Source organism: Hermetia illucens, chromosome 6 (genome assembly GCF_905115235.1).
Source record: "Hermetia illucens chromosome 6, iHerIll2.2.curated.20191125, whole genome shotgun sequence".
In the NCBI taxonomy this organism is placed as follows: domain Eukaryota; kingdom Metazoa; phylum Arthropoda; class Insecta; order Diptera; family Stratiomyidae; genus Hermetia; species Hermetia illucens.
Window position 1 is genome coordinate 71,751,283 of NC_051854.1, and position 24,149 is coordinate 71,775,431.

The 24,149-nt window shown below is 40.6% G+C and overlaps 2 protein-coding genes across 2 annotated transcripts in view; one reads left to right on the forward strand and one right to left on the reverse strand.

The window, feature by feature from the left end:
* The window catches only part of LOC119659588 (arrestin domain-containing protein 1-like), a 50,013-nt gene extending 39,068 nt beyond the window's left edge, over positions 1-10,945 (reverse strand). Inside the window, exons 1-2 of the mRNA XM_038067748.1 lie at positions 10,781-10,945; positions 10,509-10,671 (exon numbers count right to left, since the gene is read on the reverse strand). Coding sequence (XP_037923676.1) covers positions 10,509-10,512 — 4 coding nt within the window. The 5' untranslated portion in view covers positions 10,513-10,671; positions 10,781-10,945. The remainder of the gene's footprint in view (positions 1-10,508; positions 10,672-10,780) is intronic.
* Positions 10,946-10,976: 31 nt separating this feature from the next.
* Positions 10,977-22,950, forward strand: LOC119659586 (arrestin domain-containing protein 17-like). Its single transcript, XM_038067745.1, has 5 exons — positions 10,977-11,388; positions 21,354-21,512; positions 21,573-21,787; positions 21,930-22,566; positions 22,643-22,950. The coding sequence occupies exons 1-5, from the start codon at positions 11,277-11,279 to the stop codon at positions 22,822-22,824; spliced, it is 1,305 nt and encodes a 434-aa protein (XP_037923673.1). The 5' UTR covers positions 10,977-11,276; the 3' UTR covers positions 22,825-22,950.
* Positions 22,951-24,149: the final 1,199 nt, after the last annotated feature.

Sequence of the window (24,149 nt, forward strand, 5' to 3'; positions counted from 1 at the left end):
CTACACAGAAGGACTGTGGTCCGTGTAAAGGTGTCCCTGCTTCCTTCTTGGCTAGTTCGTCTCCTACCTCATTGCCTTCCAACAAAACATAGCCTGAAACCAGAATATTCAGACCTTGTGGAGCGAGCCGAGCGTATTCAGTCTGCAAGGCATTCCCGTAGCAGTTTAGAGTTCACCTGGTTGGACCTAAGTGCCTTGATCGCTGCAGTTCCTTTGGAGATCTATTCCGTATATTTCCACCTGGAATATGCTAGCGTGCTTACCCATTGGCTCCAAGTACATTTTCCTTGGACCAACGACCACCCGCTCTCTACGCTGTGAGGGATATAGCCACGCTCCCCCAGTTTGCCTTGTTACTCCAATGTGTTTCAAACTTCTGATCGAAGTGAAACCTGATTCTCATCTTATCCTTGGGTATCAATAATTCTTTTTAGGCGGTAAAAAAGAACATCAATCTTCCTTCGATTTAGGCAGCTCCCCGCCTCACTGATACTCTCGGCCATTCTGAATATTGCCCTCTTTGCCTGTATCTGTATGTGGGGATGGAAAGGAGTTTATCTCAGAAGGACCTCCAGGGATGCGGTTGCGCATGTCTTCATTGTAGCACTGATACACACCCAAGCCAGTCTTCGGAGTTTGCGCAACTCCCTCGCTTGTGTATTGAGTTCAGTTCTTTCTGCCCAGAGTACCCGTCATTGGCCTTACTATTCCAATGTAAGTAGTATCTTCGGGGTACAACGAAATTTTTCCCTGCTGTAGACCTGCAAATCATCAGAGCCCTCGTGGCTTTCCGACAAGTGTTTCCGATATGCGTTTTCCAGAGTAATTTTTGGTCTAGCGTAATTCCCAAATATTTGACCTCTGTTTCTCGCTCCATCCTGGTGTCATGTAACCTTATGGCTCTCAGGTGATCAAGCTAACGATTCCTAGTGAATGGTACTATGGTGGTTTTGGCTGGATTGATTAGAATTCAAACAGAAGAGCATCCTTCAAATCACTAGCCCCACCATGGGTTCCTCCCACGATTTCTTGGTGCTTGTTAAAGTCTGTCTCGGTTATAGCTTGGATATGGAGGTCACCATATGTCCATCGGGCTCCTCGTGATGATTTTCGCGGATGGCTAGGACTCGAAACTTGCTTACACTAAAATCCATCCGAATATCGCGCCTGAATATCTCTAGTAATAGACTTCTATGGTAGCCATTAATATCAGCATGCAACCTGATGTCTTCTAAGTACATCAAGTGTGTCAGTTCGCACTTAGAACATAGGCCATACTTTATTATGAAACAATGTCTTCTAGCATCATTCAGTAGCCATAAAGAGGGTTCAACACCATACAAAACCAAAGAGATACAGATACAGATGTAGGATATCGATAAGTCAGGTGTGCGGGACATTGTCAAAAGCCTTGGCATAATTGAAACGGCAAATAACCTCCTAGCCTGTCCTACAACTACCGCGTCGATAATGAGTTGCTCTTCGCAATTCGGTACCACTTCTGCTCCTCAAACAGAATGTAGTTGGTCTCGAGGTGTGCATTGACCCTTCGATTAAAAATGGACGTTCATAACGTGGAGGGTTGGTAAGCAAGTAATCGATCTTTTGTCTGTAGACTCCTGCTCTTTGTATTTGTTAGCGCAGTGTCCCGTAGGCCGACATGACCTGGTTTAAGCTGTACGCCAACCGAACATGCGTACTGGTGAGCTTTTTATACCGAAAATCCTGCGCCTAATGCAAATTCGGGCTACTCCAATTCTTCAAGCTGTTTATGGCTATGGTGTTACATCATTGAGTCTTCAAACGCAAGTCTGTTGTAGCAGGAAATCTCGACTCTGGTTGAGGCGCTGTTGACTACCGTTTAGAACGTGCAACCACCCTGATTGCTCATCGTAGAGCATCAGATCCCTGATCGTCTCAAGGATGTTCCGCTCGCCAATCAGATGTTTCTAGCGTTGGACCGAGGGTCAGTTTGAGTTTGGGATCCGTAGATTGATTGGACTTTGCGGAATCGATACTGCACTGGAATGCACCAAGATAATTGTGACCAATTTATCCTATGTCTAATCCAACGTTGTTCTTTTGCGCAACGCCTCGGGTATTATCACTGACGCCGGTAACACTGTGCTGGTCTGTAAATTTAAAAATTTGATGGAAAATACAAAGGGATTACAACTGGATCATGATAAAAGATATCTTAACTATATCCTTGGTAATATGTTTCAGTACTCCGACGATCGGTTGGGGTGGGCCGCTACAAGGCACCTATATCATCGGGCCCCCATGAAAAAGAAGGGAAGACAGGGCGCCACTCGTTGCGTAGGTACCAGAAATCGCTCCTCTCTTCTTAGGTCGTTAGGCAATTTAGCTATTTTGGGAAAGAAATGTTTGATGGTATCAAACCGTCTCGAGATTTCACGTCTCTGCTAAAGTATTATAGTTTACCCCGGATCTGTTTAGTTTTTTGAATACTGAGTCTAAGCATGTGAGTAAAATCTCTGTCTCCTGACAGAGAGGTAATATTTGAGAATCAAGACCAACCCATTCATCTCGTCGAATTGCTAGCATTTGGGTTAGCTCTAGAACATGCCGTCCGGTTATAGTAGAACTTCACTCAGCATGCGGGGCGATAAACCCAAAGTCCACCACAATATTCTTTCGCTTCCGTTCACAGAGATGACATTATCTAGACGCTCTGTTGGGATTGGTTGTGTGACCTGAAAAGGCTCCGCTGGTTCTGTGACAAAGCCCATAAGTGTGAATTCCCGTTAGAAGCGGGAAAACTAAGCATCGTCTAAGATCGACATTTCTCAAAAAATTCTTTTGACAGTTGAAGTTTCAGGGCTGGTCACAGGAGTCGATTTCTGGATTCTGCGGATAAGAGCAAGCAACAATATTAATTACCCTTTCCTATTTACCGTCTGTCTATTCCAGAGAGAACATACTCCCCATCCATTCATGCCTTTGTGCTGCTTCTATAATTCAAAGAAAGCGATTCAACATTTTTAAAATACAGTGGCTTTCCCGTGGCTTGGATCTCTGCTTTTTCCTTACCGCTAAGATTTGCTCCTACGGTCAACCGATCTTTTGAGATATCATCATAACATTTTCACGAATTTCGAACCAAACATTTTTTAACGAATCCCCACTTTTTCCTGGTGGACCATCTGTTGATTCTCCAATAATTTTACCAGCAGAGACGCTATTATACGGAGCATTTAATTTGGGAAACCATCTCGGCATCTGCCGAGGTGGTGGCAACTCAGAAATAATATTAATATCATTAATATATATAATAATATTAAATCATGCTATGGGCGCAGGTAGTACTTGATAGTTCTTCGTCAAGCGTTTCCTGCAATTCGGTGCTGCGAGTCGCAGACCAGTACCGCTTTATTACTCGCACCGGCACAATCCTGGCCATCATCAGGGAGTGTGTTCGACTCGAGGTCATCGCGGAAACTGGTGACCAAGAGTCGATGGGGGCAGACGCGGCGGCATCAACAACAGCACACCACATTGCAGCAGTTTCAGGACTCGCTGAAGTGCTCTCCTTTACCGTCCGGCTGAGGTTTCGTACGTATGCAACCCAGAGGAACGGAGAACAAGTTCAGTTCGAAGAACTCGACAATCGACGTTTAATTTTTTTTTTGCAGAACCCTAATACAGCACTTGATTTAACGAAGGCAAATCAGAGCTGATTCGCGAAGACACGTCAGGAAAAACAGGAAAACGAGTACACCTGGACTTTTTGCGTACGGAGTTCCAGGGACACTTGTGTTGTAGGGACGGTTATGCTCCAGTGGCAAAGAGGATGGAATGCGCTTCTTTCTTTTTCGATGCTTCGGCTGACAGTAGCTCTGACATACTTTCACTATACGAACCGCTGGAAACAAGAAACTAAAAAATTTACCCGAAAAAGACACCCGCGCTAAAATATTATAGTTGACACAGGCCAAATTTGTCGGTTAAAGTAGCTACTGCTCCAGCTTACGTGGGAACTCTTGGAGATTTCAAATTCCGACTTCTCCCTCAACTGCCGTCTTCGGCTCAGCAGCCGTCAATCGGTTACCCGGTCTCGTTCCAGCTAAAGCGAAGTTCATATCGTCTCAGCGACAACACCAACCCACCGAGCCTGGCCCAGAAACATAAAAGAGCGGTTAGAACCTACACCCAACATCACGGTGACCAGGGGCCAGTAGTTAGTCTTTTTATGAAATGATGGCTTAATGACTTAATTAAAAAGTTACAAAAGTTACATGTTTAAGTTGAGAGTTCAGATTGGAACGTAGTGTTGGGAATGGATAAACTGACTGTAGTAAATTTGGGAAGGCTAAGGAGTGTAGGAGGAGAGAAAATGAAGGAATACTGCATATTATTAAATGCATTCCCCCGTTTGAGTGTCCCCGGACAAGGCAAAAAAATGTTGTCAATATCGCGGTCGTTATATATCTACATTATACCAACACCAGACTGGACTTCAAAGATGGCGCTATAAACGATATCCAATTTATAAATCTAACCTTCAAGTTTTGGCCGAAAAAAGGAAAGGTATCAGACTTGAGCGTATAGCGAACGAGCATTCTGGTCTGTACGCTTCCAAGCTAATGCCTTTGGTAGGCAAATTAAAAGTGGTATACCCTTGTGTCCCCTCTTCGCAAACTAGGAACAAAATTCAAATCAAATTTTGTTCAAACAGTCACTACCAACGGGGAAATTAGGATCCCAAAACATGATAGCAACTCTGAGGTCGCTATCCTCTTAACTAAAGTAAATTTCATAGTTTTGGTCATGAATACCATCCACTTGACTTACTTTGGAGTTATCTTGTGATACCAGAAAGCGCAATCAGACTCTAATTGTACTCACCTGTAATACTGTATGCGATAAGCAACAACTAACTTCAATAACCCCCATGTGTATCAACATAAGTTGTCATCATTCTAATAATTCTACATGTCAGGTCATTACCTATCTGTCTACCTTCAATTCAGATAGTAACGATAATTCTCAAGTGTTACTCACCACAATACACCTCTTCAGACTTGACTGACTCAACCACTTACCATTTTATCAACTTTTAAATGAATCACACTTGATAAGGGGTCATCTGCGAGAGGACTAATTTCCTTGAGATAAGCAGCTAAAATTTATATATGTGCGCACTTTTAATCATCGATTAATCGGGGGCCATTTGGGCATATTTTACAACGCTTGATTAAGTATGTTAGGTTGGAAATTGTTTATTATTGTTTTAAATTATTGAAACAATGTTGACGTTGGATGTGTAAAAGCGAAAAATTAATGATTTAATCTCCACATGTATTGATACATTGCGGTAGGAATTTAGTTGATGGATTGGCTTTGGAAACGGGGAAAAACTTTTTGGAATTTTTTTCAAGGGGATGTATATATTATAGTTGCATGGGATGGTATGAGGACATTTACTCAATTTTTTTCGATAGCTTAGTAAATGTTTAATAAAAAACTGTATTAATATAATACATATTGGGGGTTACTTATAAAAGTTCTTTTAAGAAAAAGAATTAAAATTTGCTGATCGACTGTAGTTTTCCAAGAGAACATTTTTCGGAATGTTTTGCAGTGGACACGATAACCAGATAATGGTTCTTCCGAAATCAGATTTAAAAAAAACTTAAGAATATCATATTATCTAGTCGCAGAAAGGAGGATTTGGCGAAATACGAAGTATTAAGAAAATGATGACAGTTTTAAAAAATTTTTAGTTCTCCGGTGAGTTAAACTTCCAATTTTTTCACTCAAGGTGGAAACGTTTCAAACTTTTTTGCATATTTAATTTTTTGAATGGCGAACCTATCAGGAGTGTTGTGCGAAAATTGGAGACGGGGCAAAAGTAAGGAAGATACAATGGTTTAAGCAACCGCACCTCATGCATGACTTGCGGTTCGTATGGCAAAAACTACTGCACGGGTCTTTTTGAAATTTTTAGCACTATTTCTGTACATAATTTACGAGGTAATGCTGGAGAAATTTTTTAATATTTTTTATATTGTAATAATAAATTAGCCTATTATTCTTTGCAAAAATTGGGTTTTTCAATTCAAAGTGTCCACAAAAAGTGAAAAATCGAAATTTTGTTGGGCTGAAAAGTTCATAGGCTAACACACAGATTGCTCTACCAGTATTAAATCCATATGATTTTTAGTTAGCTCTAACCTTCAAAAGACACGTGTATAAATTTGACAGCTGTCGGACTATTAGTTTGCAGGATAGAGCATTTATATTGAAGCAACTTTTGTTAGTTTAAAAAAATGGATAAAAAGGAATTTCGTGTGTTAATAAAGCATTGTTCTTTGGCAAAAAAATATACTGTTGAAACCAAGGCTTCGCTTGATAAACATTACTTGGGCTTTGCACCAGGAAAATCGACCGCCGCTGATTAGCGGTGTGCTAAGTTTAAAGGAGGCGAACTGCGCAGTGGACAATTTGGGATGACCGCAAAGTAAAGTTGGTCGAAACAACTCAGACTGGAAAGATATCAAAGAGACGTGTTGGTCATATTGTGTATGAACGCGCAATCGACTAAAAACAACAACGAGTTGACGATTCTGAGCAGTGTTTGAAGCTCCTCCTCCCTAAAAAATCCGAATGCGTTGATATGTGACAATGGACGAAACATGGTTCACATTATATCACACTAGAATCAAAACGATCGTCATCTGAGTAGACTGTACCTGGTGAACCGAATCGAAAGCATGCAGCGGTATAATATTCATCGACTATCTTGAGAAGGGGAAAACCATCAACAGCGATTAATGCATAGGGTTATTGGAGCGTTTAAAGGATGAAATGGCAGAAAAACGCCCCCATTTGAAGAAAAGAAAATGCTGTTTCATCAAGACAATGTACCGTCTCACAAATCAATGAAAACGATGGTCAAATTGCATGAGTTGGGCTTCGAATTGCTTCCGCATCCACTGTATTTTCCAGATTTGGACCCCATCGAGATTATTCTCTGGAAAGAAATTTAGTGACAATGAGGAGGTAATCGGCAAAATTGAAGCCTCTTTTGAGACTAAAGACAAATAGTACTATACAAGTCGGGAAACCGGAAGCTGGACGCTTCAGGTACGAAAGGTTTTGTGTATTTCTTAGTACGTAGCACGTAATATATGCATATATTATGTGAGAATATTTACTTTCGGATGATATTGACATTCATAGTCTTGAATTTGCAAAGAAGCGACAACTTTGACGTATTATAATTTTGTTATCTAGTAATAGTGCGATTTCCACCAAACTTAATAATTCCACCAAACTTGGTGAGATCATGCTCTATGTTATATCCTATATTGTTGCGAAATTTCGTGGTCCTAGCATGAACTTAAGGGGGGTCTTGCAGCGAATTACTAAAAATTATAGTAATATACTATTATTAACTTTATTTGTGCAGATATAATATACTATTATTAATTTTATTTAAATAGGTATCGATATGGAGATTACTTTTAGGCTTAGATACCATGTGAATGGATCATCATATTTCTTTTCTGATATTTGGATTGGGTAGTTTCTGAGAACGGGTCTTTGAAGTAACTCACCGTTTCCGGCCCCCCGCACTCCTCCCCTTTGCAACCAATGTCAAAACTAATAGCGCCTTCGGAAATTACTAATCGAGACTATACTTGGTGAACGGATTTTTCAAAATAAAGTGTTTGACTTCAACTAAATATGTTGTTATCTCATGCTAAATTACGTGCTCGTGCAACCACGTGGTGGCATCTGTTATATCAATCATATGTCATCACATGAATGCACGTGAAAACCATTCGCAGATGAGAATAAATACACGCGAAGATGCACCGAATTCTTCAACCAGTCCCATGCCCCGCCCACATCTTGATACGTCTTTTCACTCAAACAAACGTTGCGATTTAGGGGGGGGGGGGGGGTCCTCATACATGCAAAAGGGGGGCTTTCCGACTTGTTTACCTTTGATGTAGGTTAAATTCTTGGCATTTGCTTATAATATTAAATTCAGAGTGTGAAGCGTATGAGGTTGACTATTATCAATACAGAGCCTTCCATCAAATGATTTATTCAAATCGCTTTCTAAAAAGTAGAGGGCTATGGAATTTTTAGCTATATGACACGGAGCTGCCGTACACTCGTCGCTCCTCACATCTTTTTTTTCCTTCAGCCTATATCCCGTTCACAAGCTGGGGCGGCTCATTGTGATCGGTTTCGTCATTTTATTTTCTCAAATGCCTGATCAGGATGTAATCGCGAAGCCTTTAAATTCCCATCCAGCGTATCAAGCCACCATTGTTTCGGCTGACCTTTTGGTCACTTACCATCGACTTCGATGCTCAGACCAATCTTGTCAAGTGAATTCCCGTTAGCGGGAATTACGTGACCACACCATAGAAAACGCCTCTCTCGCAGTTTTTCCACGATCGGTGCAACCTCATGTCGATCGCGGATATCCTCATTTCGGATGTGATCAAAACGTGTCACGTCACTGGTCCAACGTAACACCCTCATCTCCATTACCGCGAGACACCGTCCGTTGCCTTTTATAGTCGACCAACACTCAAAACTATAGAGAGCGGCAGACGGACGACATTGCGGTAAATTTTAGATTTGAGACGTTCGCTGATACGTCGTTCACAAAGAGCACCAGTTGTGGAATGCCACTTCATCCAGGTCGCGTTAATGCATAAACAATTTCACTAAGCAGTTCTCCATTGGCTGGTAGCATCGACTCGAGATATTTAAATCGCTGAGTTCTGGCAATGGCAGTAACCTGGCCAGAATTGAGCGATTTAAACATCTGGGGTCAAAGCTATCAGCCAATGGAGAACTGCGTTATGCTTCTCACATAGGGAAACACAAAACCTTTTATACCTGAAGCTTCAAGCTTCCGGTTTCCCGGCTTATTTATATCTGTTGTAAGTTAAGTTCTTCACATTTGATAATAATTTTAAATTCCGAGTGTAAAGCGTATGAGGTTGACTATTATTAATACAGGGCTTTCTATCAAATGATTTATTTAAACCGCTTTCTAAAATAGAGGGCAATGGAATTTTCAATTATGTGACACCGAACTGCCAGGTACTCATCGGTTCTCACATCTTCTTCTTTTTCTTCAGCCTTTATCCCGTTCACAAGCGGAGTCGGCTCGTCGTGATTTTATTTTATCAAATGCCTGCTCTGGATGTAATCGCGAGGCTTTTAAATCCGCATCTAGTGTATCAAGCCACCGTTGTTTCGGTCGGCCTTCGGTCGCTTACCATCGACTTCCATGCTCAGACCAATCGAAGACCAGCGAAGACGCCTCTCTCGCAGTTTTCCCGCGATCGGCTCAACCCCATATCGATCGCAGATATCCTCATTTCGGATGTAATCGAAACGTGTCACGCCACTAGTCCAATGCGACATTTTCGTCGCTATTACTGGAAGACATCGTTCATTGTCTTTTATAGGCGGGAAACACTCAGAACCATGGAGGGCTGCAGGACGGACGACATTGCGGTAAAATTTAGATTTGAGACGTTCGCTGATATGTCGATCACAAAGAACGCCAGTTGTGAAATGCCACTTCATCCAGGATGCGTTAATGCCTGAAACAATTTCATTAGGCAGTTCTCCATTGGCTGATTACTACAACTAATTAGTTTATTTTTATGTCGCTTATATAAAAAGAAATGAAACAAGTTGGGAAACTGGAAGCTTGACGCTTCAGGTATAAAAGGTTTTGTGTTTCCCTATGTGAGGAGCATAACGCAGTTCTCTATAGACTGATAGCATTGACCCGAGATATTTAAATCGCTCAGTTCTGTTAGCGGTAGTGACCTGTCCGACTTGTTTCATTTCTTTTTAAAAAAGCGACATGAAGATAAACTAATTAGTTTTGATTTCCCTTCTCCAGTCTAACTCGCAAGACTCACAGTAATTTTACGGACATCCTACAATATTATGGCCTGAGGATGACAAGGCAGGGTGCGAACCGGAAAGGCCAAGCTTCATGGACATCTGAGGCAGGAGAATTGAGGATGTGATTGTGTGAACCCACGCATCGGTATAACGATAAGTGAAGGCTTGTTAAATGACACATGAAGGATTAAAGTGTTCAAAGGATCCCTTCTCACATTCTCAAGCCTGGTTAAAGGCAAAGAGGCAAACAAGCGGAACAGTTCGGTGGAGGTTCAATATTAGCGAGCGGACAGTTTTTGGGATAGCTCTCTCCTCTTGGTCGACTCCAGTCACTCAATATAGTCTTTTGACCATCGCTAATTCACAAAAGTCATTACACTTGGCTACACTTTCTTTTACACGTAGGTGTAGGTACATGCACATCATATTCATTTAATTATTTGTTGTAGTTGAACTTAGGCTTCAGTATTTACTTTGATTTTAATCTGACAATGAACTTAGGTACTTACTTTCTAGTAAAGCAAATGACTCCTAAGAAACTAAATAGTAAACCCTGGAGAAACATATATGTATTATATATACTTACTTACCCATAAGCCAAGCAGTTCACTTTTTGGTTTGATTATCGTTACTTAGAAGCTTTTTATTATCAGAGTGGCATCAAAATAAAATAGAAAGTAACAGTGAAAACTTTACATGCCCCCTTTAGTAGAGAAATGGCAGTACAATAGTTCAATGTTGAATTGAAAAGATCTGTAAGGTTTAACGAGCCATAAATTCCATTATTTTCTTAAGTATCTCACACTATCAGATAAACAACAGATAATGCAATATTGAATCCACGTATGCAGTATATCCACACCTCAATTAAATGAGATAATTGTGTCGGTGTGCAATCTTTAGTTATCTGAGGTGGCACCAGTATTCAAGCGTATTTTTTCGGTAATAATGACCACCAGAATTAATATTTAATACAAACCAGAGACTGTTAATCTAATACTTTCCCGATATTTCAGCAACCTGCGAAATATTTGTTATGAGCATGCGTGCTAATTTATTTTGCGATGAAGTTATCCCCATTCTAGTAGCTCACCTAAAGCTATCTGTTATCTATAGATAAAAAGTACTTGGAAGTTAAACTCGGAAAATGGCAAATATTATCATGTTATTCGGAGCACCATCAGCAAATTGCTTAGTATATGACGGCGTTTCAACGGCATCGTTTATATTTTTACTTGACCGGTTACTAAGAAAAACATTTAATAGGCCTATGACCAATTTGAGCTACATTCCTATTTGTTTCACCTCATTAGATATTCTTAATTGAGAAGTGACAAAATTAGGATAGTGTGTAAAAAATGAAGCCGATTATTAACATAAAATTTGATCAAAGCGAGTGCGTTTATTACAGTGGACAAGTAGTTTCTGGAAAAGTTGAAATTTCTTTTTCAAAAGCTAAAAAAGTTCGAGGTAAATAGGATTTAAACATATTGGACTGGTTTCTGACATTGGTACTCGTACTGTCCAGCGGAAACTGAGCAAGATCTTGTTAGTGAAGATAAAAACATATTGTAGAACGTTGGGGACAAATCTGATGATTCATCTCATTGCCTTGTGAATGTTATTAAAATAACTAAGTAAAGATAACACGGGAGATAACCAAATATAATGTACCAATTGTGTTTTCAAGCTGAAGCGAACACAGCAGCGGTATTCGCGTATACTAATTAATGAAAAAGTGATAAAGCAGAAGCGTGTTATTCCACCGAGTTGTCATTGATTTTGATAATTCAGAGTATGCGTGACTTTTGGGTTGCACTTAAATTGGTTATTATCTAACTATCCCACTGGCCGATTTTTTCAGATAGCATTTGTAGGTCGCGTTGATCGGGCACAATGAAATAAGGTTTATTTCATCGAACTCCAACTCTTATAATTCGCATGATCCTTTTCATGTATTATGTTAAATTTGATTATAGCACTCAATTCTAATAAAAAAGGATGTTAAGAGTGTGATCTAATAAGCTTATATTGAAAGAGGGCTGTGTGGCCGAACGAACGGTTTTTCTGAATATTGACGACCCCTGCTAGTCGTCCAGCATTTCCTTAATAAATCAACTAAACCTTGATATCAAGTGAGTTATTCAGATGGTGATGGTGTACTGAGTAAGGCAGAAGTAATATTGAAGGAGGTAATGTGCTACTATCTTCTTCTTCTTCTTTGGCCTTTGTCCTGTTTAGTAGCGGGTTTGACTCGTCTCGACTGGGTGAGTCATTTGCTATGATCATAGTCTTGGTTCGACTGCGTTCGAAAGGCTCTTATATCACCATCCACCGTAAATGGCGATTACTGTTTCGACCAACCTTTTGGTCGTTGTCTATCTACTTCGATACTTACCCGAAATATAGCTAGTGTGATCTTGTTAGCACGAATAATACGATCAAATCACACCTTTCTTCCAATCTTTCGTCAATGGTTGCAACCCCATACCGATTGAGCATGCCTTTATTTCGGATATGATTACGCGAGGCGCCGTTCATTGTCGTAAATAGTCGGACAGCTGTTAGAACCATAGACGGCAATGGAACGAACGACGCCGTGGTAGATTTTAAATTTGAGGCTTTCGGTTATCATGTAACTGTTTGGAAGGACGGTGCTTCACATGAGTCCTATCTATATTCTATTTAGCTGTGACAGAATAAATCGATTAGGGAAAGAAAAATGCATAGCAGCGAATCTAGAAGATCACCAGAGAATAAAGTATCGATAATAAAATATTCATATCGTACGAAAAACAAGCAAAGTTTCTATCCTAATTTAATTAAAATAATTTTAAAAGATTTTCTGCCTGCGTTCAAAAATTCAGTTATATTTTTTTTGTTAGCATGTTGTATGCTATTGTCATCATTGTTATCAAATTCTGCAGTTTCTATATTGCAAGCGAAAATGACTTTGTTGTGAGCGAGCAGCAAGAAATGTGTGGCTGATCGACTAACGAGAGAGAGAACAATTGGAAGATTGTTCCCTTTTAGAGTAGTGTTTTATTTGGATACATAGAATGTATTTTTTAAACTGTGGAATATTCATAGTCAATATTGGTTTGAAATTATTATTTATTAATCTTGTGCACAGTGTTTGCAGTCCACGCAGCTCACAATGCTTGTGGGTCATGTAAGCCATAGTAGGACACATTTTGAGACAAGTATGGATATGTAGGGAGTTTTCTGGAATGTTGTAGTTGGCATTGCCCGTGGTAACCACTTTTTAAGATTTTGTGTGAAATGAAATATTATAAAAGTGGCTTCAATGTCTATATGTCCGTCTGCCTGTCTGTCACAACAGATATATTGGGAAACGGCTGATTGTCCCGAAGTTTGGTGCGAACATGTGGTCTGTGTGTCTCTTTACATGTAGCGCCATTTAGTGCCGACTTTGAAAGGGGGCTTCCCATGCCGCGAAAGGGGCGTATACATTTTTTTTCATCGAATATGGTGTCATATAAAGGTCACGATTATTATTTTCCGAAACAAATCTTATTTTTGATATTGGGTGAAACATAGGGAAGATAAGGCTTAAAATGTTAGCCTCAAAAAGGGAAACTGGTCTTGTTCTCAGAACCTATCCAACCGAACAACCTGAAGAAATCACAGTGATGCAACTATATGAAATCTAGGTCCCAAAATACATTTCATTTCGATATCTGCACAAATAAAGTTAATAATAGTATATTACCATGTTTTAGAAATTTACCGGAAAAGTTTGAAGGCATTCCCATTATTATTAACGTATTAAGTTATAGAGCAGTTTCGATCTACTGTCCTGCCCGGTAAGCATGTTGACGCTGATGTAGGGAATTCCGCATTAGAACGTTAGTTCCAATATAGTTCTCTATTACCTTCTTCACCGTTTTGAGTACAAATGATGTTAGGCAAAGTGGTCTAAAAATGTAGGCTGAAAAGGATCGTTTTTATATGCTTTCGGGGTAAAGACCACTTTTGTCCGCTTTCATTCCCATGGTATATATCCCACGGATTTGCTGCCTACCACCCTTAGAAGAGACTCAAAGGTAATTTCTAGGCCTCTCTGAATTAGTGCTGGGGAGATGCCTTCTACTCCGGGGGATTTCAGTGGTTTAAAAGTTCCCCCTGCCACCTTAGCTTCCGAGCATACCTCTTTAGTTTCCATTTCTCCTTTTTTCCCCTTTTATTCGTTGTTGGGGTGTTGAGAAGAATGTTGTCGCCTTCCGCCGTGGAGGCGGACCCCGGAAATCAGTTCTGAGAAGCAGATATATTCTGTCCTTCTCATTCTCGGTAAATGTCTCATTCTCCTTATTGAGATAAACAGAAGATATTACCTCGTCTTTGGCTATAGCTTTGTATAGCCTGGTTGGCTCTGTGGTTTGTTTGATCTTTTCACAGAATTCCCTGTAGTTGTTCCGTTTGGCTTTCCTGATCGCTTTGCTATACGCAGTTAGTGCATCTTTGTACCTCGGCCAGTCCCCGGTTTGTTTTGCCCGGTTGAAGAATTTCGGTACCTCTGTTCACATTTTGGCTAAGTTCCTATTCCACCAGGGAACATCCCTTGATGACTTAACTGTCATAGCCGGACAGCTGGCGTCATATGTGTCAACGACGAATTTGTTGAGGTTCTGTACCACTGTTTATAGTTCTAGTTTACTCCTGACGTCACCGCCCCCTTGAAGGTGAGCCATGTTGTGCTTAGGTGCGTTCCATAGGAATCGGAATCCATTATCCTGGGATTCCTTATTATCCTTTCTATTTCGAAGTTGGCCTCAATGTTGAATCTGATCAACCTGTGATCTGACATAGAGAGCTCATGCAACAGCCTCCAATTCCTGACCAGCCCATTCGTCAGAGTATTCCTTAGAGTTATGTCTAATACCTCTTGTCTAGTGCTGATCACGAACGTTGGATTATATAGTATAATTATTCATGTGGGGTCGGAGGCTTTTCTAAGTCTAATGCTACCGTGGCTTTATTATAAATGTTAAGTTGGGCGCGAATGTCGAAGTTTTCCCATGTTTGATAAAAGGGAAATGGGCTTTAAGTTTTCTTGCTCATGAGAGATAGCCTCATTAAAATCGGTATACTGTCTGTCAATTTGTCTGTCTGTCACACCCACTTTTCTCAAAAACAGTTGTGCCGACTAATATCAAATTTGGTGGGAAGGTGGGAATTGTGAATGCTTACGCATATAGTGAGCTACATTGTTCTCTACCACCAGAAGGGATGTGAACGGTGACTTTCCATTGCGATAGTCTAGTGTCCTAATAAGATAAATTGGGCCGTGATTTAACGGCTTGGGTGTAAAAAAGACCCGGTTTGACCAAACTTCGTGATATCTGTATCATTCTTTGGTTGACTCATGTCACCATCCTTTTTTTTCATTTTACAAGCTTCTCTTCTGAAATTAATATCCTTATATGCTGGACGCCCGTGGTCTTCAGCAGGATATCTGGTTTTATCGTAGTTGCAGCAGTGTGAAGCTTCTGCTTTGGGTCTGCGACATTCTCTATGAGGATGGCTTTTTATGCACTTAACCCGCTTATATACAGCAGGGCAATATGCCTGAAGTTCTGTCTATTAAAACACTGCACAACGTGAATGTTCTTAACGCTGTCAAGGGTAATCTTCTGTTAATGATGTTCTTTAAATTGAAACCATCATTAAGCTTTTGAGAGGGCTCGAAGGTGGCAATAACAATCCCGATTGGGTGTTCATTGGGAGCTTTCGTCTGTCTGTTTCCCAGTTCCTCCGTGTGTTTTCCTGTCGAGGTCCCGATATCGAGGAACCCAGTCCTTGCAGTTGGTGGGGTGCTTGTTGAAGCACTCAATACTCCTAGGGCAGAAGATTTTGGCAAGGTCCATAATGGATTTGGCAAAAAGGGCCTTAGTAACCATTCTATCCATTAGTGACACTTAAAAGTCTTCCTCTTAAAAAGTCTGCAGAAATGACGGAAGGATTGGGTAAAATTTCAAAAGGCAGTTTTATTTTCTCGGGTCTAAATTACAATTCTATTATTAACCTTTGCTGCACTTTTTCTCTGTACGGAGCCTTTTACTCCCGTTCAGAAAATTGGAGTCCTTGCTATTATATTATCGGGCTTGGAAGGTATGGTCAAGTATTCTTCTACGCTACTCTGTGGGGTATTGTCGATAAGTGGAGTTTCTCCTTTGCCGCTTGTTCTGCGGCTTTTCGAGCTTCCAAACGAATCACACATTTGTCAAATTTATACTAAAAGCATACAAAAAATGTTACTATAGAACATAGAAATGCTTAGTTTTGGCTGAGAAGCACAACCTGGAAGCAAATGTCTAAGAGTTCCTGGCACCATATCTGCTTCAGATGGTTGAGTGACGAGACAGATTTCCGAGAAAACCGCTAAAATTAAAACAACTTTTGGGGAAGATTACTCAGACGGTGAAAAGGCCTTTTTTTCATCAGAACTAGAGCTCCAAGTAATTCTTATTTAAGAAGGGGGGATGATATTCTTAGCGACTGGTACAAGCAGAATCAAGTTTACAAGGGCTTCCCCATATGCCGTCCTGTAGGAGTTAGGCATTCACACAAATCTTCATTCAAATAACGATAAAATCAAAAAATACCATCCTGTAATGTTAAGAGACAGTAGCAGAAAAGATATTAGATTTCAGGAAAGGAGGAATAACTTCTGCGCTTTGAGTAGTAGAATATATTTACATAATTATATAAATTGCCCAATTTATGTACATTAAATTTATTCAGAAATCGTTCCATCAAAAGAAACACTTGCTTCATAATATGATAAACCATAAGCACAATAAGTAGTGGAAGATAGTGTTCTAGACACAGGCTGCTACAAGGGTGACTTTGGATTTAATATCCATTATTTAATATCTATATATCATTTCTTTTCATCAAACCAAAAGCGAACTAAGGTGTTCTAACAATCTATTTCCAAGAGTGCCACTTTCAAAAGGTTTCGGGTTTACAAACCCACATTGGGCGCCATTATTATTGAATTTTAGCCTGTTTAGAATTCGTATTAAGCACGGTTTGTAATGCATTAAAGGAGTAAAAAAAGTCTTCCACGTCCCGGAAGATAATAGAATTACTGGAATATCTACGGAACAGAACGACCATGATATCGCCTATAAATTTTGTCGTTATATATTCTTTTGAAACGTCCGGAAGATTCTCTTCTCGAACGTAGCTAAGAGTTCTCAATTGCTCTTGCTAAGAACCCAAGCCACCGAGGAATACATGAACACTGACAAGTTCATTGGGTTGTACATGAGGAGAATGATGCTTTTCGTATTTACATCAGGATCACGGATCACTTTTTCAAGGGCCAGGTTACAAAACAATGTATGATAGAGCATTCCCTTTTCTTAGACCGTCTGGTGATGGCAATAGCTCCCGAGAGTGATCTTGCCATTTTTTATCTGGACTTTGCGAGGACTAGCCTAGCCAGTTTTATTAAGCGATAAGGATTTTTTTTCATAGTCATATAAAGTTTTATTCCGATTGTACTATGGTAGGTGCCCTTGAAGCTGATAGTACAATTGATGGGCGAATTCCAGCGATTGTCCCAGAAAGAAAATCTGATCTGTTTGCTAATTTTTGTAGAGTGAAGCCTGTGGTGATCTTGTGGGAGAATATTTTATAGATTGTGCTCAGCAACGTGGCACCTTCATAATTGCTACATAGCGCGGTATCTCCTTTTTAGACATCCTTGAGTATAAGTAGGTGAGCCGGTATGTGTAGTTTTTCGCTTCAATATTTAACCTTTTCGGCTGTAATTGCATTGATTCATCATCATCAACGGCGCAAAAACCGGTATCCGGTCTAGGTCTGCCTTAATTAGGAACTCCAGACATCCCGGTTTTGCGCCGAGGTCCACCAATTTGATATTCCTAAAAGCTGTCTGGCGTCCTGACCTGCGCTATGGCTCCATCTTAGGCAGAGTCTGCCTCGTCTTCTTTTTCTACCATAGATATTGCCCTTACACACTTTCCGGGTGGGATCATCCTCATCCGTACGGATTAAGTGATCCGCCCACCGTAACCTATTGAGCCGGATTTTATCCACAACCTGACGGTCATGGTATCGCTCAAAAATTCTTCGGAGGATTCTTCTCTCGAACGCGGCCAAGACTTCGCAATTCTTCTTGCTAAGAACCCAAGTCTCCGAGGAATACATGAGGACTGGCACGATCATAGTCTTGTACAGTAAGAGCTTTGACCCTATGGTGAAACGCTTCGAGCGGAACAGTTTTTGTAAACTGAAATAGGCTCTGTTGGCTGACAACAACCGTGCGCGGATTTCATCATCGTAGCTATTATCGGTTGTGATTTTCGACCCTAGGTAGGAGAAATTATCAACGATCTCAAAGTTGTATTCTCCTATTTTTATTCTTCCCGTTTGACCAGTGCGGTTTGATGTTGTTGGTTGGTTGGTTTTTGGTGCTGACGTTGCCTTCATTGATGTGCAGCCGAAGATCTCGCGTCAATTACCGCCTGCTCCATTTGGATGAATTCAGTTTGTACGTCTCGGGTGGTTCTTCCCATGATGTCGATATCATCAGCATAGCCCAGTAGTAGGGTAGACTTAAAGAGGATCGTACCTCTTGCATTTAGGGATCACTCCATCCAGGTTAAAGAGAATGCATGATAGGGCATCCCCTTGTTGTAGACCGTTGTTGATGTCGAATGGTCTTGAGAGTGATCCTGCTGCTTTTATGTGACCTCGCACATTGGTCAGGGTCACCCTAGTCAGTCTTATTAATTTCGTGGGGATACCGAATTCTCTCATGGCCGTGTACAGTTTTACCCTGGCTATGCTATCATAGGCGGCTTTAAAGTCGATGAATAGATCGTGCAACTGGTGTCCATATTCCAATAGTTTTTCCATCGCTTACCGCACAGAGAAAATCTGATCTGTTGTTGATTTGCCTAGAATGAAGCTTCTTTCGTATGGGCCAGTGATGTTTTGGGCGTATGGGACTATCCGGTCTAGCAAGATAGCGAAAATATCTTATAGATAGTACTCAGCAACGTGATGCCTCCATAGTTGCTGCACTGTGTGATATCCCCCTTTTTATGTATGAGACAGATAATGCCTCGTTGCTAATCGTCAGACATTGATTCGCTATCCCATACCTTGAGCACAAGTTGATGAACTTGGTGTAACTGTTCGCTTCCATATTTAACTATTATAATTCGGCTGTAATTCCATCGGCCCCTGGCGACTTATGATTAGCCGACGAATTACACGAACTGTTTCTGCATTTATTCCTTGTCACTTATGGTGATGAGCCCATGGATTGCACTGGCCGTTTCTATATGGTTGGTTGCGGCAGGCTTTAGATGCGGGTTCACCGATATTCTGGTTGTGGGTTTCTTACACAGAAGGAAATCAGATTGACTATAGCTGCATGCTGCTGAGTTGTTGCTAAAACTTGCGCGCCTGGAGCGGTTTCTTCCTTCATTTCATGGACCCGGGACTTTTAAACTTTTGCATTGCCCAGTTTGCAGCACTGCTTCGTTTCATTGTTAGTTGACAGTCATCATCTAACCAGTCGTTCGGTTTCATTTGCAACATGGGCCAAATATGTGTGTGGCCATACCAACGATAATGTTCTTCATGTAGTTGTGAAACTCATCATCGAGGACATCTTTTTGATTTGTTTTTTCATGGCATCCATTTCGCCCTTACAAATGCTACGAATGTTTTGTTGTGGTTCACTCTCTTCTTATTGTCAACGGAGATTGTTATTCGAGCCTGGAGCATTTGGCTAACGAGACGTCATTCATCATTGTTGACAGCAGCGTTCGATTCATATGCAGTCGATTCGGTTGAAGTTCTCTGTGGATCTTTTTCCGCATCAACTATGAACTTCCAAAAACCCTTTCGTATGACGGGGCTAGTTGAATAATCCGAAGTCGGACGTATCTTCTCAATAAAGAGTCTGTGCCTACTTCGCTGTTAAAATCTTCAAGTATGTTTTTGATAGTATGAGTATGGTGCAGACTTAGAGGTTTATTTTCACTGTCTTGTTGAAGATATCCACTTAAATTCTGCAGTCTCTTCTGTAGGGACGTGAGGGTTTATAATTAGGAATTTTACGCAAGAAGCGCATAGCTGGTGGCTTATGTTTTCAAAACCGATAAAAGCAGGTTTAATTTTTTAACTGACTACTCCTATACCTACTCTAAAAACATGGTTTATTGGATGACCCCTAGTACCTCTTCTGCAGAAAACCGGTCTCTGACCAGTGAGGCTCTTGTAACGCTGTGATATCAGCCTTATATTGGGACAATGTATCGGTTTGCTGCTCAGAAATTCCTATTCTGATCAGGGAGTATGCGTCCCATGAGAAAATGTGCAAATTGTTTGTCTTTTTTCATTATCGGATCTACTGTTTTACGGCAATTTAGTCAGAAACTCTTTCGTGGTTTCGCAACAGTTGTCAACGTTATGCCATTTCCTTTAAGTACCTTGCCCGATTGAAAAACTTCGGAAACTGTCATCAAGCGAAATTCGCTCTCGTTTCTACCTTTTCTTTATACTGCTTTTTTCTTTGAATATTTAGGAATGGGTTCTAACAGCTAGGCGTTCGCCAATGGGCGCTGTATTCCCCACCCACAGGTCTATCGTGGAAAAGCGCATTGAAGATGGACTGGAATTTGCTCGGTTTTATACGGGGTTAAGTCAAAGACCAAAATCGCTTTTCAAATAAAAATGCCTCTGTCCTTGACATTCAAGAACTTTACCCTCTAGCGCCTGAGATCAACGCCTGTTGACCTACCTTTCTTTTGGGGGACGGGTATCTGACATCCTCTGTAATGGGATTCCAATTTTAAGGAAGCCACTTCAGTCGTCTGGAAATTGAGGAACCAATCGCGAAAACCGGATCTACCACTCCTGCAGTATGGTAAATTGCCCTACTGCAATTATATGACTTTGAAAGAAACCCCCCCCCTCGTGCTGTGCTTGTTTTGTAAGGGTCCAACTTCGTTTACATTTTTATCGCTAAGACATTCTTCGTAGACACTGGGTAAATGCTTTCCATTGTAGTCAAGAGTGTCCTTTCCACAGATTTCTCCGGGGAGAAACGTGAATTTGATGAGACCTCCAAAATCTGTCCCTTGTCACTGATGAATTTGTTGTCTATAATTTCTTACCACTTTAAGGAAAAACATCAACAGACACATAAAGATTATCTCCGAGAGGAGTTTTCCATTATGTTGATGGTGATGATGATGTCTCAGTTCCTAAAAAATATTTCAAGGTAGGTGTCGTTGATTGAAATTCTGAGGCTGTATTCAACTCCCATCGGCATAATGTATGCTAAAATTGTGGAATAGATCCCCTCTGCGTTGAAGCACCTCTCTTTTTCAAATTATTATAAAATTTAAATATTTGTTCTTCAGGAATTGTAATCAAAATAACCGGACTCGCTAAAGCACAATGGAAGGGTAAATATCACTCTTGGCCTGAAGACGATAATAAAAGACGAACCCGCACATCTCAGTTCCAAGGAAATGAAGAGTATCTCTCAGTGACAACGTACTTATTTGGGTCCGAAACCGGTGAGCTGAAAAAAGACTACATTTGATGTCAGAAAAGTTATTTTTTTTTAATAATTCTAGCAACTCCTGTTGAAATTCTTCCTGGTATCCATACGTTTAACTTTGCTTGTTCTATACCGCCATTTGCACCATCTTCATTCGAAGGAACTTATGGGCATATACGATATGTCGCAAAAGTTATATTGGATAGACCATGGAAATTCGACCAAACGTACAGCGTGGGCTTTACAGTTTTGAAAACACTAGATCTTAACTATGATTCACCTTTATTGCGAGTAAGATATATCTTTATTTGAGATTAGTATCTGACTTAGGATAAGATTAGAATGCTCTAATCAGTAAGAATGAAAATATGCCTAAAGTATTATTATGACTGTTTATATCGCTTACATGAATATAACTGTCATTACCTTGCAGATTCCAGCAGAAGTTGAGGTGGTCAAAACGTTTTGGTGTGGTATTTGCACATCGGGTCCCCTTTACCTTAAAGTGAAGATACCTCAAACTGGGTTCGTTCCTGGACAAGCAATACCAGTCCGAACTGAGATCGTTAACAGTAGCAATGTTAAGGTCCCAGAAATAAGTTTTTATCTTCGAAAACTAATAACTTATCGAGCGGACACACCAGGAGCAGATTATAAAGAAGAGACAGTTGATCTTGCGCGTAAATCTTATGGAAACGTTTCTCCCAAAGGAAGTACAAACTTTGAGGAAACATTGATGGTACCAGCAGTACCACCGACAAGCCAATTCCAGTCAAAAATTATTCAAATCAACTATGACATCAAAGTGGAAGTTGAGCTCTCCGGAGGACATACGAATCCATTTGTTTTGTGTCCAGTTACTATTGGCACGGTTCCCCTCTTTACTAGCTCTCAACAGCCTATGGGACTACCATATGGGGTGGATATGGATGCAAGCCAGTCACATTCAGCGCCTGCGTCGTCATATTTTCAAAATAATGCAGCTCTGAGTAACACAGAAGCTCCACTTAGTTTGCCTGTCATAGCCCCTGTCTATAATAGGGCGCCAAGTACACCGAACAGTAACTTACGTAAGTGACAATAGTATATACATACACATTTATTACATCGAGAACTTGTTTAATGGTATATTTTCTAAAATTACAGCTCCTCCTACTTACGAAGAATCTATTCTTATGATGCGTGCTCGTGTGGATGAGGGTGAGGAGCATTCGCTACAAAGAACTGATTATGTTCCCAGGTATCCTGTGTACAATTTTAATGCCCCCTCGGCACCTCAAGAATTTGAAATCGCAGAAGATGTGCTGCAAGGAAAATACGTTATATAATATTATTACTGAATATTTTATATTTCCAAGTAATTGTTTATTTTGTAAATATATTCCTTTTTGTATCCTTTATTTATAAAATAATACTCTTAAAATAATGCAAATAAATTCAGCGTTCGTATGAAATACAGGAGGTTTAGACTAAACTGTTGGTATTGTAAACTTAGTTGGTGGCAAATATCCTCCAAATTGATCGTAGCGCGTTACCAATTCGATGAAATGTGTTTCAGCTCTCCCTAGGGTTTTCCGGGTAGCCTATAGAGAGAGTAGAGGACCCTACAGTTGTTCGTCATTTATTACTAGGGCGACCCACTCATAGGCCATTTTGGCATAATGGATTCATTGCATGTCACACTCGATCGTCCTTATAGTGTGACCTATTCAGTACCCCTCCAGCCCTCTAATAGACATATCTACGGATCCCGTGAGTAGACTCAACTTGCCTTTCTGGATTTTCCTCCTCCTTCAATTTCGGTATGCATTTAGGGATTTTTCTGCAGTCCATATACTCTTCATAGGCTGGAGCATTAGAATCTTAATATGGTTGGTGGCTTCTTCATTCTATAAAAAGTAGATGTCAAATTTCACTCACTCTCAGATATCGCTTTTGAGAATTAGGAGGGCGTGTTCAATCGAAGGATCTACCTGATCGGTAAACTAGGATAGTGTTGTTCCTATCATAGTGTTCATTACTGATTAATTGAGTTATCTGCTCGAAGATTTTGGGAAAATTTGGGAGAAGGGAGATACATCGGCACCTAACAGGGAGGAGAAGGTTTTCATTTGTTTAGGGATAAGGGATTTTTTAAGCCCGATGGACTTTTTGTTTTTACTCTGCTAAATAAATGCTAAATTAACCCTCCTTGGATTCCCGGTCAAAGGCACATAGAGTACGCCGATGGAATAGCCAGGTGAGATTCCGCTGTTGACAGCCCCTGAAGTGTCAAATCTCGCACTACTTAACAGTCACTGACTTCATGGTTACATGTGCTAAGTTGAGTAGAATATGGCCTTTCTTCAACAAAATCTAAACGAACCTTTGGGTCAGACGCACGTAAACGTGTGTGGGATTGCGGTTATAGGCACCATGCCGCAGACTCGGCATACCCTAAGCATTGTCGAAATTGCGGAGAAGAGAGAAAAACGGGATGTACAGCCTTTATGATTGCCGAATCCTTGCTAGAGCCAGGCCAGCAAACACTAGGTAAACCATTTTCTGGGGACCTCAAAGAGATCTTTAGATGTAGAGTTAGCAGCTACTCTTCGTAAATATTACGGGCTAGGTTTGATGTGGCTTGCTTGTGCTCCCCTCGCCCTTCCGACAA